The sequence below is a fragment of the Rhinatrema bivittatum genome, chromosome 6 (genome assembly GCF_901001135.1).
Source record: "Rhinatrema bivittatum chromosome 6, aRhiBiv1.1, whole genome shotgun sequence".
Taxonomy (NCBI): Eukaryota; Metazoa; Chordata; class Amphibia; order Gymnophiona; family Rhinatrematidae; genus Rhinatrema; species Rhinatrema bivittatum.
The window spans coordinates 92,632,312-92,648,391 of NC_042620.1; the positions used below are offsets into that span (position 1 = coordinate 92,632,312).

The 16,080-nt window shown below is 41.8% G+C and overlaps 1 protein-coding gene across 1 annotated transcript in view; it reads left to right on the top strand.

Moving 5' to 3' along the window:
• The window catches only part of SLC4A10 (solute carrier family 4 member 10), a 299,055-nt gene that overhangs the window by 252,394 nt on the left and 30,581 nt on the right, over nt 1-16,080 (top strand). The window contains 3 exon segments of the mRNA XM_029605602.1: nt 1,352-1,603; nt 12,897-12,965; nt 13,163-13,336. Of these exon segments, the coding sequence (XP_029461462.1) occupies nt 1,352-1,603; nt 12,897-12,965; nt 13,163-13,336 (495 nt within the window).

Genomic DNA, 16,080 nt, shown 5'->3' on the forward strand with positions numbered 1-16,080 from the left:
CTTCCTATTGTCTGAGAACGTCACCTTAAATTTTGCATTCCATTGCAGTATTTTTTGTTTTCACCAGAGGATTTTAAGAGAAGACATCTTCCTTTTTGATAATATATTCTTACATTTTGTACACAAGCTGTCAGTTTTGTAAAGACCTGGGGGCCCTCAAGAGCCACATTTGGTAATGCACTTCAAACAAAGAAATGTAATACTTTCAAAAAGCTATAGGAATGTGTCTTCAGTTGCATGTCTTGTGTTCAATTTCTTCCAATTGTTGCAAATACTGTAAACTACCCTACACCTTGTCCATATTTCACAAGGCACAAGATCACTTTGGTGATATGAGCCATTACTTATATAACGTTTGCAGATCTTCATGTGTACAGACAAAAATGATACCATATGAACATAAGAACATGCCATACTGGGTCAGACCAAGGGTCCATCAAGCCCAGCATCCTATGTCCAACAGTGGCCAATCCAAGTCACAAGTACCTGGCAAGTACCCAAACATTAAATAGATCCCAAGCTACTATTTCTTATTGATTAATAGCAGTTTATGGACTTCTTCTCTAGGAACTTATCCAAACTTTTTTAAACCTAGTTGCACTAATTTCCATAATCACATTCTCTGGCAATGAATTCCAGAGTTTAATTATGCACTGAATGAAAAAGAATTTTTTCCAATTTGTTTTAATTTAGCTACTTGCTAACTTCATGGAGTGCCCCCTAGTCCTTCTATTGTTTGAGAGAGTAAATAACCAATTTACATTTACCTTTTCCAGTCTTTTCATGATTTTGTAAACCTCTGTCATATCCCCCCTCAGTCGTCTCTTCTCCAAACTGAACAGCCCTAACTTCCTTAGCCTTACCTCATAGGGATGCCGTTCCATGCCACTTATCATTTTGGTTGCCCTTCCCTGTACGTTCTCTAGTGCAAATATATCTTTTTTTTAGATGCGGCGACCAGAATTGTACACAGTATTCAAGGTGCGGTCTCACCATGGAGTATAATTACATGCTAACCTCTCTCATCAGAATTAAAATGAGGAAAACAACTTCTTTAAGAAAACTTAATATTAATGGGCAGGGGAGGTTCAATTTTATCCAAATAGAAAACAATTAGTAGAAACAAAAAAGTGTTTAATTTTCAAAAGATAATGACCATAGGCACCTCATGGATAAAGCTAATTTTGGAAATTAGCTTTTACTATTCTTCACTGCTGCAGCATGATGTTGTTGTTGAATTATCTCACGTAGTTTCCACAGTTGGTTTGAATTTCAAACTGTCTTTCAATTATCACTGTTTGGGTGCTTCTGTTCACGTTCGTCTTAATATATCTCTTGTTTCTGTTTACAGAAAGGCTGCGGGTATCACTTGGATTTGCTGATGGTTGCAGTGATGCTTGGGATATGCTCCATTATGGGACTCCCGTGGTTTGTTGCTGCCACTGTCCTCTCTATCACCCATGTTAACAGCCTGAAGTTAGAATCCGAGTGCTCTGCTCCAGGAGAACAGCCCAAATTTCTTGGGATACGGGAACAAAGAGTTACAGGGCTTATGATTTTTGTTCTTATGGGATCATCTGTCTTTATGACTAGGATTCTTCAGGTAATACTTTCAGACATTTACTTTTTTGAAAAATACGGCAGTATCATAACTGGATATCATGCGTTGAGGGGGAAGTGTATGGAGGAAAGCCACACCTGAGAAAGGCACAGGTTGTTCTGTACCCCTGTGATTCCTCAGGATGTTATGATGGGCAGACCTTAACCTCTTCAAAGGAACCAGGATGCATCTATGAACTGCAATTAAGACTAGCTACCAGAAGGGCAGAGACAACAGGACTCAGACAGGATCAAGTGAGGTTCTCTTCAGCAAGCATGACAGTAATTCTGGAGCGGAATCAGCCCTGGAGGAAGCCTCAGTAGGAAGGGAATATATAATAAGGGACAGGTACCTCTTTCTGTTCACAGCCTGATCCAAGGGAAGAGATTCTGCCCTGTGCCCAGGGCTGGACTGAGGCATTTTGGCATCCGGGGCAGGCTAGTAATTTGGCACCCACCCCAGTAATTTTGTGCTCCCCCCCCCAAAAAAAAATAAAAACACTCCAAACTTGCTGACATAAACTAAACTAAAAACTGCAATAAGCTCGACTGTATTATGCAGGGCAACAATGGAACAACAGAAACATCATCATTCGTTGCAAAACATCAAGCTATAAAATCAAGAGATAATTATTCATAATATTAAAGCCATACTAATAAAAAGAATATCAACACATGATGAATAGAATATCCAGTAATTACAAATCACGTAAATTTGCTCTAATATTTTCCAAACACAATCAAATATTGCCAAACAGCATCCAAAAATGAAAACGAGTAAGGATTAAAACATCTCCCACTCTCCATACCTGGAATCTTTGGATCTCCAGTCACCCTGAGATTGTTGTGGATTGGGGAGAGGTGCACAAACCTTTTTTCTCTCTCTCTCACACACTTCTACATATTCATTCTTTCATATAGTCCCTCACACACACATTTCCTCTCTCCCCATATGAATAGTTGAATCCTGATTAAACTTGCAGCATCAAAAGGTGGAATAAAAGTGCTAAATATCCTGACACAGACTGTGTTTCAAACTGTATTATTCCTCAGGGGAGGCGTTAGCCTGACCCCAGTTTAAAATGATATGGTGCTTAGTGTGCAGCCGCTTCAAACATGGAAACCAGACGCAGACATATCGTTTAAAACTGGTGTCAGGATTACGCCTCCCCTGAGGAATAATACAGTTTGAAACACTGGGGCTGATGCATTGACGTGCGCTCAGCCTAGTGCGTGGTTGGACGCGCGTTTTGAACGCGCTAGACTAGCACCCGATGCAATAAGGAGATTAGCGCGTCTAAACATCCATGTAGCTGCTAGTGCTCATCACATGTAAATTCCATGTAGAAGAGGCTATTAGTTATTACCTCCCAATGCAGAAAGTCACTGGGCGCCCAATGCACACTTTTTAACGTGGAAAACTTAACTTCAGCTCAGGAGTTGGTGTTAAATCGATCCTCTAGTCAAAGGCTCAGGAGAAAAATAGTGTCCTGTGTGATTCCTACCTGTATTCTTAAACACCTACTGCTTGTGGTGTTTTAAGAAAAAAACCCAAATTAATGGATGTATAATATACGTGCACAATATACGCGCTCTAGTCTGATTTCTCCCCTCGCTTTTGTGTGTCTATATTTTCCATCCAGAAATCGACCTGAAGTAGGATAAAATGGACACTCACATTGAGCGCCCGTTGCAATTGAGGGCGCACAGCCACGTCTCCTGGGTGCCCAATGCATTTGAGCATTAGGGATGCATAATTCTTCCCTAGCACGTCCCTTTTAATGCAGCCGCTCATTAAAATATAGCATCAGGCGCCCTGGAGAGGTGGCTGCGCGTGTGTTAGGAAAATGGGTGCACAGTACGAGCTCCTGTTTTAACGTGCATCTTATTGCATCAGCTTGAGTCTGTGTAGGCGATGTTTGGCGTTTTTATTCCACCTTTTGATGTTGCAAGTTTTATGAGGATTGAACTACAATTATACCATTGTATCTACATAAAGTTTTCATGATTATGTTGGGTTATGGTGATTGAAATATTCAAAAGGGATATTTGGCAATTTATTCTACCTGTCAGTGATCATACTGGTGACTGAAATATTTTAATTGCATAAAATAAAATTTCATAAAAAAGAAGAGAGCTGAATTGTGATATTTTTGACAATATGACTTTCTGATTATATGTAAAGCAGATGGTTAACACGTGCAAGCTAATACTGATGATGCCTACTATGATGGCCATCTAATATTATTTTAACATCTTCTAATAACTAAAGACACATCATAATTGGCTATTTGTGACCATGAATAAGCAGTTAAGGGAAGAATTTACAGCGGTGAGGGTTAATTTTGTGGAACAAAACATAAACATCATCATTTCTCATAAAACAAACAATAAAAACATGAAATACAAAACATCATAATGGTAAAACCATACTAATAAAAAGAAAAAATATTTCAAATCAAGTGACAAATAGAATAACATCAAATCATTAATAACTCAAATTAACATTTTTTTAAATTTACCAAACACCAAAACAATTTCAAAATAGCAGACACATCAAATAAAGTCTAATAATTTAAAACAAGGCTAAAAAAATATCCTCCACTGTCCATACCTGGGAACATATAATTTCCAGTTACCCTGAGATTGTCATAGATTAGTTGTAGAGAAGGTGGGTGCATACTTTATCCTCTTTCTTGCATATACACACACTCCCTAACAAAAAGGTTTGTTTGTTCTCTTTCTCTCATATACACATAGGCTCTCTCTCTTACACACATAGGCTCTCTGTCCCTCACTGTCACACACAGGCTCTTTCACACTTACTCTTACACAAACAGGATCTCTCTCCCAAACGCTCGCTGGCTTTCTCTCCCTCTCTCACATAAACACACAGGCTCCCTGGCCCACTTCTCACACACACAGGCTCTCCCACACTGACTGGCACTCTCTCTCACTCACTGGTGCACTCCCACTCACTCTCTGTCCCACACACACATGCTGGCTCTCACTCACTCAACAAACACTTTCTCTCACTCGCTGGTGCTATCCCCCTCATGCACAAGCTCTCTCTCTCACTCACTGTTGCTCTCTCACTCACTCTATCAAACACACACACACACACAAGCTGCCTCTCACTCACTAGCACTCTTTGCTTTACTCAACAAGCTCTCTTTCACTCACTGGAGGTCGCTCCCTCACAAACACACAAGCTCGCTCTCACTCACTGGTGCTCTCCCCCTCACACGCACACAATGTTGTTCTCCTACTCACTCTCTCAAACAAACACACACACACACACACACACACACGCTGCCTCTCACTCACTGGCACTCTTTCCTTTACTCAACAAGCTCTCTCTCACTCAGTGGTGCTCTCTCCCTCACAAACACACATGCGCTCTCTCTCATGGGTATTCTTGTGATTTGCCCAAAATCACAAGGAGCAACAGCAGGATTTGAACCTTGACTTCCCTGATTCACAGCCCACTGTTTTAACCACTATTCTACTAAAGCAAACATGCTGTAGATGATGCTATTTTATTGGGTTAACATCAGGCAACCCACCTGCAGCCTGGGAGGGTTAGAACTTAGATTCTGGAAAGTAAATAGGGTCACGTCTGGCTAACACATGGGTGAGAGAACTACCAGGAAAAAGGGTTCTCTAAGCTATAGAAAATAATAGAATTGTATTGTACCACGAAAAGTTCACAGGCACCTTAGCAGGCCTGTGATCACCTAGAAATGGGCAGAAAGATGATGGGAGCAACAATATACAATTCATTCTACTCCCTTCATCAGATCAGTGCAATATAAGTTAAAGAAAATATTGCTTGAACATATAAATAAATTGTTGGACTGCTACATCAGGATTTATTTTACAAAGCTGCACATCTCTTTACATGAACTTTTTTCTTACTGAATGAACGAAACATATTGTTAAATTAATAAATAGGCTCAGTTTTTAAAAGCTGGAAATGCAAATGAAGCCAGATTTAAGTTTTGGGCAGAAATCTCATAGTGCATTTTTTTTTTGCATCTTTTCTCATGCACAATTTGTGCAAGTTTTTTTGTCTACAAACAAATGTATGCCTTTTATAAAAATTGTATTGTTTTTAAATCATACAGACTAAATAATGTGCAGCATTGCTGTAAATTATTTTGTGCACATTTTTTTATTAAATAATGGTGGAATCTGATTTTTTTTCTTGAACGCCTAAAAGTTGGCATAATTGCAAAATTCATTGTGCATGCAAAATTCTTGCAGTTTTATATTCTAGTGGAAGGTGAATTGTTATTATCCAATCTCTTAGATATATCCATTAATTATGCACCAATAGGATAGATTCCCAAATCTATACTGCAAATTAGCATTCTGACCAGGTCAGTGAATTTGGAGGAGATCCTCCATCGGACCAATTGTGATATTTTCTAAATATGTCATTGACTTTGTCACGTTTCCAGTAATGGGAAGTATAGCATAGAATCCAAATTATTTTTATGACACTAAATTTAATTTGCATAATACAAATCTTTTCAACAGTAGCACGTTAATTCCCTGAAGATAAGCAGGTCATTCAGTCACACACACAGGTCATGTGACTGTGCTCAGCATCAAACGGATTCATCAGAGCTTTCCGGAAAAGGCCTAAAGGCCTTTCGCTGCCCAAGCACAGTATTCCCCAGCTTCCAGCATTGCGGCTCCTCTTGGCTCATTTTTATATTTATATTAAATATTAGTTTGCTTCATGGGTTTATTTCTTTTCTCATATGTGTATATTTTTACGTGTGCATAACCCCTTTATTAGGGTTTTCCGTTTGTGTACTAATGAGGCCAGATAAACTCATTGCAGTCCCGGGGATTCTTCCAGCTAAGGGGGCAAGAAACTGCTTCTAGGCCCAAGCAGATCAGTATGACAGTCACTCAAAACATCCAAGCCACACATGAAGTTTCTTGTTCCAATCCAAAACAATTTAATAATGCAAATAGAGTTGCAGTGACAAAAGATGATGTCTCCAGAATTACAATCCAGCCAACATTATTGTCCAGCATATTCACATAGAAATAAACAGTAACAAATGTTCCAGGGGTGCATTCAGCCACTCTTGCCTCCAAGACTTTCTCAGTACTTTATATGGGGTCCTCCCTCTGCTCTATCACGGACTCTCCCTTGTACCTGTAAGTGCTAAAGCTCCTCCCGAATGGTTCTCTTTTCCTTTCGTTGGCATGGAAACCTTCCACAGGTTGCAATCGCTGATTTCTTCATAATAAAAATAGAAAGCAACCAGCAAACTGTGGAGTTTTCCTATGCCACTGAAATTGTTACACTTGCCGGCTGTGGAGCCCTGCAACCGGTTTCACTCATCCGTTGCCATCCCACTGCAGCAGGAGCAGGCCCGGGCTCCCTGGCAGCGGCAGGGAGCCGCTGCTGACACAAGCTTCTCCATCCCAGTGCTCCTCTCGTCTCCCCTGCCTCGTCCATGACAGGGATGCCGCTGACTCACTCACGCTCAGGATTTCCTTCTAGGTGCCTGCTAGCTTCCTCCCAAGATTTAAAGGGCCTGTGGCGGGAAAATGCCTTTGGCCCTCTCCAATGACTTCAGCCCTTCTGGGCTATTTAAGGCTGGACCTCACTTCCAGCCTTGCCTTGGCAACAAGTCTCCTTACTTCTAGTAAGCTGTGAGTTGCTTGTATCTGTGTTCCTGAATTCCTGCCTTCCTCCTTGCTTTGTTGGACCTCCTTGGCTTGACCCCAGACCAGATACTGACCACGAGATATGTTGCCTGCCTCCATCTTCACAGAGACCCCACGTGAGTCCGGCACCTGAGGGCTCAACCCAAGGGGAACGTGGGCTGGTATTGGTGAAGGTCCAGAGGGGGTCTCTGCCTGTCTCCAGCCTCGCCTACCGACAGTGGGGACCTGTGGGGCTCCTCCCCACAGAAAGCGTCAACTCCCCCTCGGTCCAAGGTTCCTCCTACTCAACAGAAATCCTGATCTCCAAAATTTTGTCAAACAGTTCTTTCCACTTTGGAGCTGACTATAAGGAGGTTCAGCTTTCTTCCCATTTGAGAAATAGGGCAAACCTTTCCTCTCTCAAAAGTCAGCAGAAAAAAATAAAGATGCTGGGTTCACTGTCTATAGAAAGACAAGTAGCTTTCCTACTGGAAAACATGAGAAGTGAGTGTGTATCTCTCAAACTTCTAAGCAATACCTCCAAATACCTCTCTCTCTCTAACTACTTTCCCTAGCAAGTTTATTTGTAATCTGTTGGAAAACCTCCTATTGGAATGGATTATGTAAATGATACATGCTTATGTCGATCGGTCGATCAGTCATTTACACTGCTGTGTCTATCTGTAGCTACCAGATGGTGCCCAGAACAGTGGAAGGTGCATTGTGCAAAGACAATATGCTCTGTCTGCAAAGTACTGTTGCATATACACATAGGCACAGGCACCCCCCCCCCCCCACACACACACACACACACGCATTTAGGCACACATGGGCACAGGCACATGCCCCTCTCCACACATACAGAGGCACCCACACCCACAGGCTCAGATACACGCATATATAGGCTTGTATTGACCAGACAACCTAAGCAACACTGAGTAATGTTTGTCAATATGATCAGTCTATGAAGTTATGTCTTTCATGCTTCCTCACCTAGGGACAGGCAAGCATAGTCACACGCAACTCGTGGAAGCATGCACAAGTGCATATAAGCATGCACAACTGCTCATAAGCTTGCACAGGCCTGCAGAAGTGCATATAAGCACACACACACACACAGACAAGCACAGTCAGACAGACACACACACACACAGGCAGAGACAAACACACAGTCACCCACAGGCAGGTACAAGCACACACACAGAGACACTGGCAAACAACACAGGCACAGGCTTCTCAAAAAACAAGCACACACTTGCACAAACAGGCAGACACCCAAACTCACAGGGGCAGGCCCCTTCACCAACAGGCACACACACACACACAAACTGTTATAGACCAGACTACCTGAGATACGCTATGCACTTTTTGTTAGTTATATATACATATATCTTCTTAAAATCCCAACAACCTCTATTGGATTGGAACTGGAGGTCCTTACATATGTAGTGTTATTTGTGCTTGTGTTTGATTATAAATATGATGTTTTTCTTGTTGGAAAAGTAGAAAAATGGGCATCTTAGCTGTCACTTTTTTCAGATAGTTTGAGAAGATTCCTAAATTGGATGATATTATGTAGCTAGTAAATGCACAGCCCTCTTAACCTGAGCCAGCCAACGCATTCACACCTCCAGGCAGCAAGCAGCTTTCAATTACTGTCATTTAGACATGGAATAATTGTGGATACAGAGGCTGCAACTTTATTTATCACACATTTGAGATAACATGAAATTCACAACCGCAATATTAGAATTCCCAGACATATATTAATTATACCTCTTTTGTTAACCTTTTAGCATTTAGACATACTGGTAACTCAAACAGGGGTGTGAGGGAATACCCGACGAATGTTACCACTTGCCTGTGTTAGCTGTAAAACCCAATTCTCTGGTCTTGCATAAGGTAGCAATTCCTCCTCCTCCTCCATTAAAACTAAAAGTCTTCCTGTTGTGACAATAATCTATGTGGGAGGGAAAAATTGCCCCTGCATTGGTTCTTGTTCTCTTGGATTTTTAAAAGGTCCAAATGCCCTGCCCCATCTACAGGTGGGGAGATTGTGTTTATTCATTCTTACTCATTCCACAAAAATATGAGGATAAACCTGTTCCAGTACAAAGCTGCCATTTTATTTTACTTGTAATATTACAAGGAGAAAGCCATACTTGGAATAAGCTCTCAGTGGGTGTACTGAAATCCATTACATACAGCAAGACATATACTGTTTCTATGTAAAAAGAGTCAGCAAGACACAGCAAATATGTTGTAGGTCATGATTACTCAGCAATGTCAGCATGACCTAGGTTCTATGTTATCTTCAAGCACAACACATTTTGTTACTGACAGGAAAAGAGCCTACATTTTGTCTATTTAGGAAACCTTGACTTTTGCTCTTACCAAGCTCCATTCTTACAAACATAGCAAAAATGAGTTTGATAAATATAAATTCAAAGAATACTAATCTGCTGTCATAAGCTAAATTGGACAGAGAGGTACAATAAAACTTTCCAACTTCATCACTGGTACAGACCAAAATGAGAACTGCAGGCTAACCAATTTGAGTCTACGTTTCTGTGTGATTCAAAGTATTGAGGTATCCTGCATTACTTATGAAGACTCTGTTTTCTTGCACCTAATTAAGCTCAAAGTAAGAGCTGTAATGACTTAAGGGCCTTTTTACTAAGGCAGTGGCATAGCCAGAAATGAATTTTTAGGGGGCCTAAGGTTAACATGGGTGGGCAGTTGACATACAAGTCTAGGCCCTACTAGTTGTATTCTTATCAATAAATAATGCCTTAGGGGTAGATTTTAATAAAGTACGCCTGCGCGAACAAGAGTATGCTGGATTTTAATAGATACATGCGTAACCGCGCGTATACTTTAAAATCCGGGGTCGGCGCGCGCAAGGCTGTGCAAAATCGGCAGCCTGCGCACGCCAAGCCGCACAGCCTGCCTCCGTTCCCTCCGAGGCTGCTCCAAAATCGGAGCAGCCTCGGAGGGAACTTTTCTTCCACCCCCACACCTTCCCCTACCTTCCCCTACCTAACCCACCCCCCCAGCCCTATCTAACCCCCCTACCTTTGTTGTCAAAGTTACGCCTGCCGGGCCGGCCCCCAGTGCGTGATTCCCCGGCCCAGGAGCAGTTTCGGAGGCCTCGGCCATGCCCCCGGGCTGGAACCATGCCCGCGGCCCCGCCCCCGGACGACATGCTGCCGTGACACGCCCCCGACACGTCCCCCCCAGGAAAGCCCCGGGACTTACGTGTGTCCCGGGGCTTGCGCGTGCCGCCAAGCCTATTCAACATAGGCTCAGCGCGCGCAGGGGGAACTTGGGGCAGGTTTTCGGGGGGTACGCGCATACCCCTTTGAAAATCTGCCCCTTAGAGTGTACCTGACAATGGATTTCTAATAGTTTCATCATGAATGATGATTTAAAATATTTTAATTCTATATTTCAAGCCCTTATCCGCATTAAAAATACTTTATTAATCTGTAGTAATTTATTTTATATTTATTGCAGTTTCTAAATACACATCATGTAAAAAGTAAAGAAAGAACACTGAACAGAAACATCAGATCCAATCATGTAATAAAACAAATATCAATATATTCTTGTATGAATCCTCTTTCCAAAAATGTCTTGTCCCCAAGAACCCACAATCATTTAAAGAAATGCAGGCACACATGAAAATATGTACAGAGGAGACCTTTTACATATCATGAACGTGGTCAAGTTTTCAGTGGGAAGAGAGAACTAATGCAACAACAGAAAATCAACAACGGGAAGAGACTGTGTTGAGCTATAGTATATAGGAAAAGGTTTCTTAATAAAGCATACCTGACAAGTTACCAGGAAAGCCACACTGATGAGAGAACATTATCATGTTCTGATTGTGATAAAAGTTTCAATCAGAAAGTGAATTTCACCAAGAATCCCAAAATTCCATCCAGCAACAAGATCAATTTCAAGTAGAGAATGTAATAAAAAATGATGTCACAAAACTGATACTGTACTAAATCTGACAAGTGACAAATGCTTAAAAAGGAAGACAGACATCATGCATATCACTCTGCCTTGCTGCTATATACCTCACCCTACATCCCCAAGATGAACCTATTCATGTACTGAATGCTATACCTTGGGGGGGGGGGGATGTCTTTCTTCCACTTACCCAGAATTTACATTTGGGGTTCTTTCTACCACTCTTGCCTTGCTGCCTTACCCAAGACTCTACAGCTTGGGATGATCTTGCCACTGTGTTGGGGCTGCTTTGCACTTCTCATGGTTCTTTGGTGAGTTGATGCCACTGTTTGTTCTACTTTGTCCCTTTATTGGTGCCTTGGAGGTTTTCCTGCCCCCTTTTCTCCTTCATTCCTTCATCGTGCCTTAGGATGTTGGTACTATGTTTGGTGCCAATTTGCCTCTCATGCCGTCTTTGAGGGTTCATGCCACTGTTGTTGGAGCCCTCTTTTGAAGCCTTGGGGTATTCCTCCCCCTCTTGCTGCTGTTTTGCTCCTGTGACATCGCCTTGCAGAACTCCTGCCACTGCCTTAGGCTGTTCATGTCCCTTTTGGTGCCACGTTGACATAACCTTGATGCATTGCCATATCCTCACCTTTCTGATGATGTCTACCCAGCAGTTTAATTAAAAATGATGAGAAAACACCAATTTTTGGCCCAAAATAGACTGAAGTGCTTCCCCCCATGTACTTTAATGCCAAATAAATAACATGAAGAAATACATTTTTTTCCTTTTAAATTAGTGAACCAAATGGAGGAGCCCTACGAAACGAATGAACAAACTGAAATGAAAATGTTTCCTCTGCACACTGCTAGAACATATTGGGGCAGATTTTTAAAGGGGTATGCACGTAACCCCCGAAAAGCTGCCCCTTCCACCCCTGCACGCGCCAAGCCTATGTTGCATAGGCTCGGCGGTGCACGCAAGCTCCAGGACATGCTTAAGTCCAGGGGCTTTCCTGGGGGGGGGGGGGGCATGTCGGGAGGGCGTGTTGCGGCTGGCGCGTCATCGGGGGGCATTCTAGGGGCTTGGCTGCGACCTCTGGACCAGCCCCTGGACCAGAACATGGCGCGCCGGCAGCCAGCAGGCGTAACTTTTGAAATAAAGGTAGGGGGGGAATTAGGACCGGGGGTGTTTAGTTAGGGGAAGGAAAGGGAAGGTGGGGGTTGCTGGAAAGAAAGTTTCCTCTGAAGCCACTCCGATTTCGGACCGGCCTCGGAGGGAATGGAGGCAGGCTGCACGGGTCAGCGTGTGCAGGCTGCCGATTTTGCGCAGCCTTGCGCACGCCGACCCTGGATTTTAAAAGATACGCGCGGTTACGCACGTATCTATTAAAATCCGGTGTACTCTTGTTTGCGCCTGGTCCACGTACTTTTTTAAAATCTGCCCCATTGTGTGGGAAACAGAGTGAGGAAGGGGTACTTCAAACGATTGTTTTTGCATTATCAACTTTTTGAAGTCTCAAAAGTCGAAAAAGTATTTTCCTATTGGAGAGTGTACTTTTTGTATGTCAATGTAAAGCCTTTTATTGGAAATAACGCATTCTGCTGCTGCTGAGAGAATACAAATGCTGATTGATACCGTGTCTCTTCTTCCTTACTTACAGTTTATCCCTATGCCAGTGCTGTATGGGGTGTTTCTATACATGGGGGCCTCTTCTCTGAAAGGAATTCAGGTAATTTTTTTATGATTCAGATGTGAAGATGATTGTAGTTTTTATTAGGTGAGAATGTTTTAACTTTGTCATTATGTTAAAACTTCTGTGATGACAGTTGGCTTGAGAGACTGAGTGAAATGACAATGTACTGCTCTGCTGGTATTCGTGGCTACTGTAAAACCATGGGGTTTTGTTTTTGTTTTTCAACCTTACAGTTGTACGACAGGATTCGGCTCTTCTGGATGCCTGCAAAACATCAGCCAGATTTTATCTACTTGCGGCATGTTCCTCTCCGCAAAGTCCACCTCTTCACCGTCATTCAGCTCAGCTGCCTGGTCCTCCTGTGGGTGATAAAGGCCTCCCGTGCTGCCATTGTTTTCCCTATGATGGTAGGAGCATAGTCATAACTTTCAGAAGAAGAGACTTTGGGTGGGGCATTTTTACCTGAGACATTACATTTTACAAAAATGAAAAATTGGTTTAAAATAGGCATCCTTTTGGTCCAAGTTTGGATGATTGGTTTAGCAGACTTTGGGATTTCCTCTCAGTGGGAAAGCTTCCTTGGGATAGCCATCTCTAGTATTAATGCACCTAGAAACCCTTTCTTTATCTATGGGACTGGCTAGGCTAGATAAATTGGTGGCTTTTAATATTTAAAATGAGCAACTATTGATGTGCTTCAGATTTTGCCATCCTGCTTGGAGGCTGATGTTATCAAGGATGGCATAGAGTTAATGTGGGAAGAAGGATGTTGGGATGTCTTCTTGAATGATGTTATCTAGTTTGAATTTAGACCCATATGTGAAACCTCTTTTTATATAATCTTGCCATTGCCCTCTATTTTAAAAATGTGATAAAATTAAATTTATATATAGATATACTTTTAGGTATGGTATAAAAACAATAGAATACACTATGATAGCTGTTATCTAACATGCAGAAGTAAAAATGTGCTTATTATGCAAACAGCATTGTGGTGCTGTGCTTACTGTGAACTTTTATCAATATGCCAGTTAATTAACGAACCTGAACAACATATGATTGTATCAATTTGTTTATTTAGATATTCATATAATGCAAATTATTGCACTACTATTACTGCGACTTATCATTTCTACAGTGCTAATAGACCTATGCAACTCTGTACAAATGCAAATAAAAGGCAATATATAGAGAAATGCCTTTCCATAATAGAAAGTACAAGGCTTGTAACAATAATTTACACTTAACCATAAAAGAATAGTAAAACAATCAAATAAAACAATACAATCTAAAAAGTACAAAATAAGAAGGCCAGTTGATTCAAAATTAAACCAAATTTATCATAAAAAAATGTAAACAGCAAAACTTAATATCACCATAAATTAAATAATATCACAAGATTATAAAGCCTAAAAATGATGAGGGTTTAATAAAACAGTATATATATATATTCTAAAACAACATATCAAGAAACAAAATGGTACTTTAATAATTTAATAAAACAGCATAAAAAACATTTTTTGAATAAAAATTATAGTATAGAAGGATGCATAATTGTAAAAAATCTTTTTTGAGGCAGTGATTGTTACTGATTATGATACAGTACTCCCTCATCATCATAGTTTATTTATATCATACATTTCAAAAGAGTAGGCTCAAGCACGTTATGACAGGTTGAAGTTTACAGTGGGAATAACATACAATAATTAGAGAAGGAATGGCAAATACAGCACTTAAAAGGAATGATTTTCAAAGCGTATAATCAGCTAAACTTTAAAAGGAGCATGCATGCGCCCATAAACACTCATATTTGGCATACAGTTAAAGATATGCTTCATTTTATATTGTGCATGCAACTACATGCATATCATTTAAAAAATCCCTACCACACGCATATGTGCACTCTTTATAAGCGTACTCACACAAGTGACCACATTTGGGGGGGGGGGGGGGTGTAGAGAAAGAGAGTCTATTAGAGGCACAATCTGACACTCTAAACATCTCCCACTGTAAGAGGGGCACTTTCAAACCCCCCCCCCCCCCACGAAACCCACCCTGAGTTGAAAGTGTTCCTCTTATAGTGGGCAATATATAGTGCGTCACATTCTCATTCTCTCTCTCTCTCTCTCCCTCCCTCCCCCTTGAGCCACATCAGGACTAGTACTAAAGTTACAGAGGTCTCATGGCACACATTGCCATGTTCAGCCTTGCAAAATTTGGGGTTATGTGTGTAAGTCTTGGCCCCACCCCTTTTCTGACTCCTTATTCTTGAAGTGCGCACAGGTACGTACGCGCGTACTTCCCAGCCTCTTAAAATTTGTATTGCTTGTGTGTGGCCCATATATGCGTGTATGAGGCTGTTTTTGCATGAACAACACTTTTAAAATATGCAGAAAGCCCTATTGTATGGAATATGCAGAAAGCCCTATTGTATGGAAATCATGCTTTGAAAATCAACCCACAATTTCTGTGGGTAAAAGTCTGCGGGATACCCAATTTTATGCATACTTCTATCAGCAGTAGGAAGATGCATTCTGGATAACGGAGTTGGGATGGGGGAAGGACTCTGGTGGTGGAGAGATAAAATGGTGGGTTGTGTAAAAGGGGACAAGGATTGGGGGGCTGCTAATTTGCGCAGCAGAGCATGAACAAGAGAAAGCGGAGGATGCTAGGGTGAGAAGGAGAAATACTGGATGGGGGATAGAGGAAAGGGATGTTTGGCAATGTGGATGGGGCAAAGAGAGGGGGATGCAGACTTAGGAGAGGGTGAGAGAAGAGTGACAGGAGGATGTTGACTGGTGCGAGAGGGGGGGGGGGGGGGGGGATACTGCACCTGAGCTGCCCTTCATATGCAGGTGTGTAAAGGGGAGAGTGCAAGTTTGAAGATTTGCCCAAGGCACCTAATATCTTTGAACCAGCCCTGGGTAGAGAATTGATTGGGTTAAGGACAGAGCCTGAGAAGGATCTCTTTCTGGTGCTGATGATCATTTCCGTAGAGGTGAGCATGATTAAACAGGTTTCTGGCAGTGAGCACAGAAGGTGGGAATGACTATATGGGGTGAGACATCCGCTGAGGTAGAGTGGTGCCCAACATTTAAGGGTCTTGTAAGCCAGGAGCAGGATTTTAAACTTGACATGCTAGAGTGTTGGG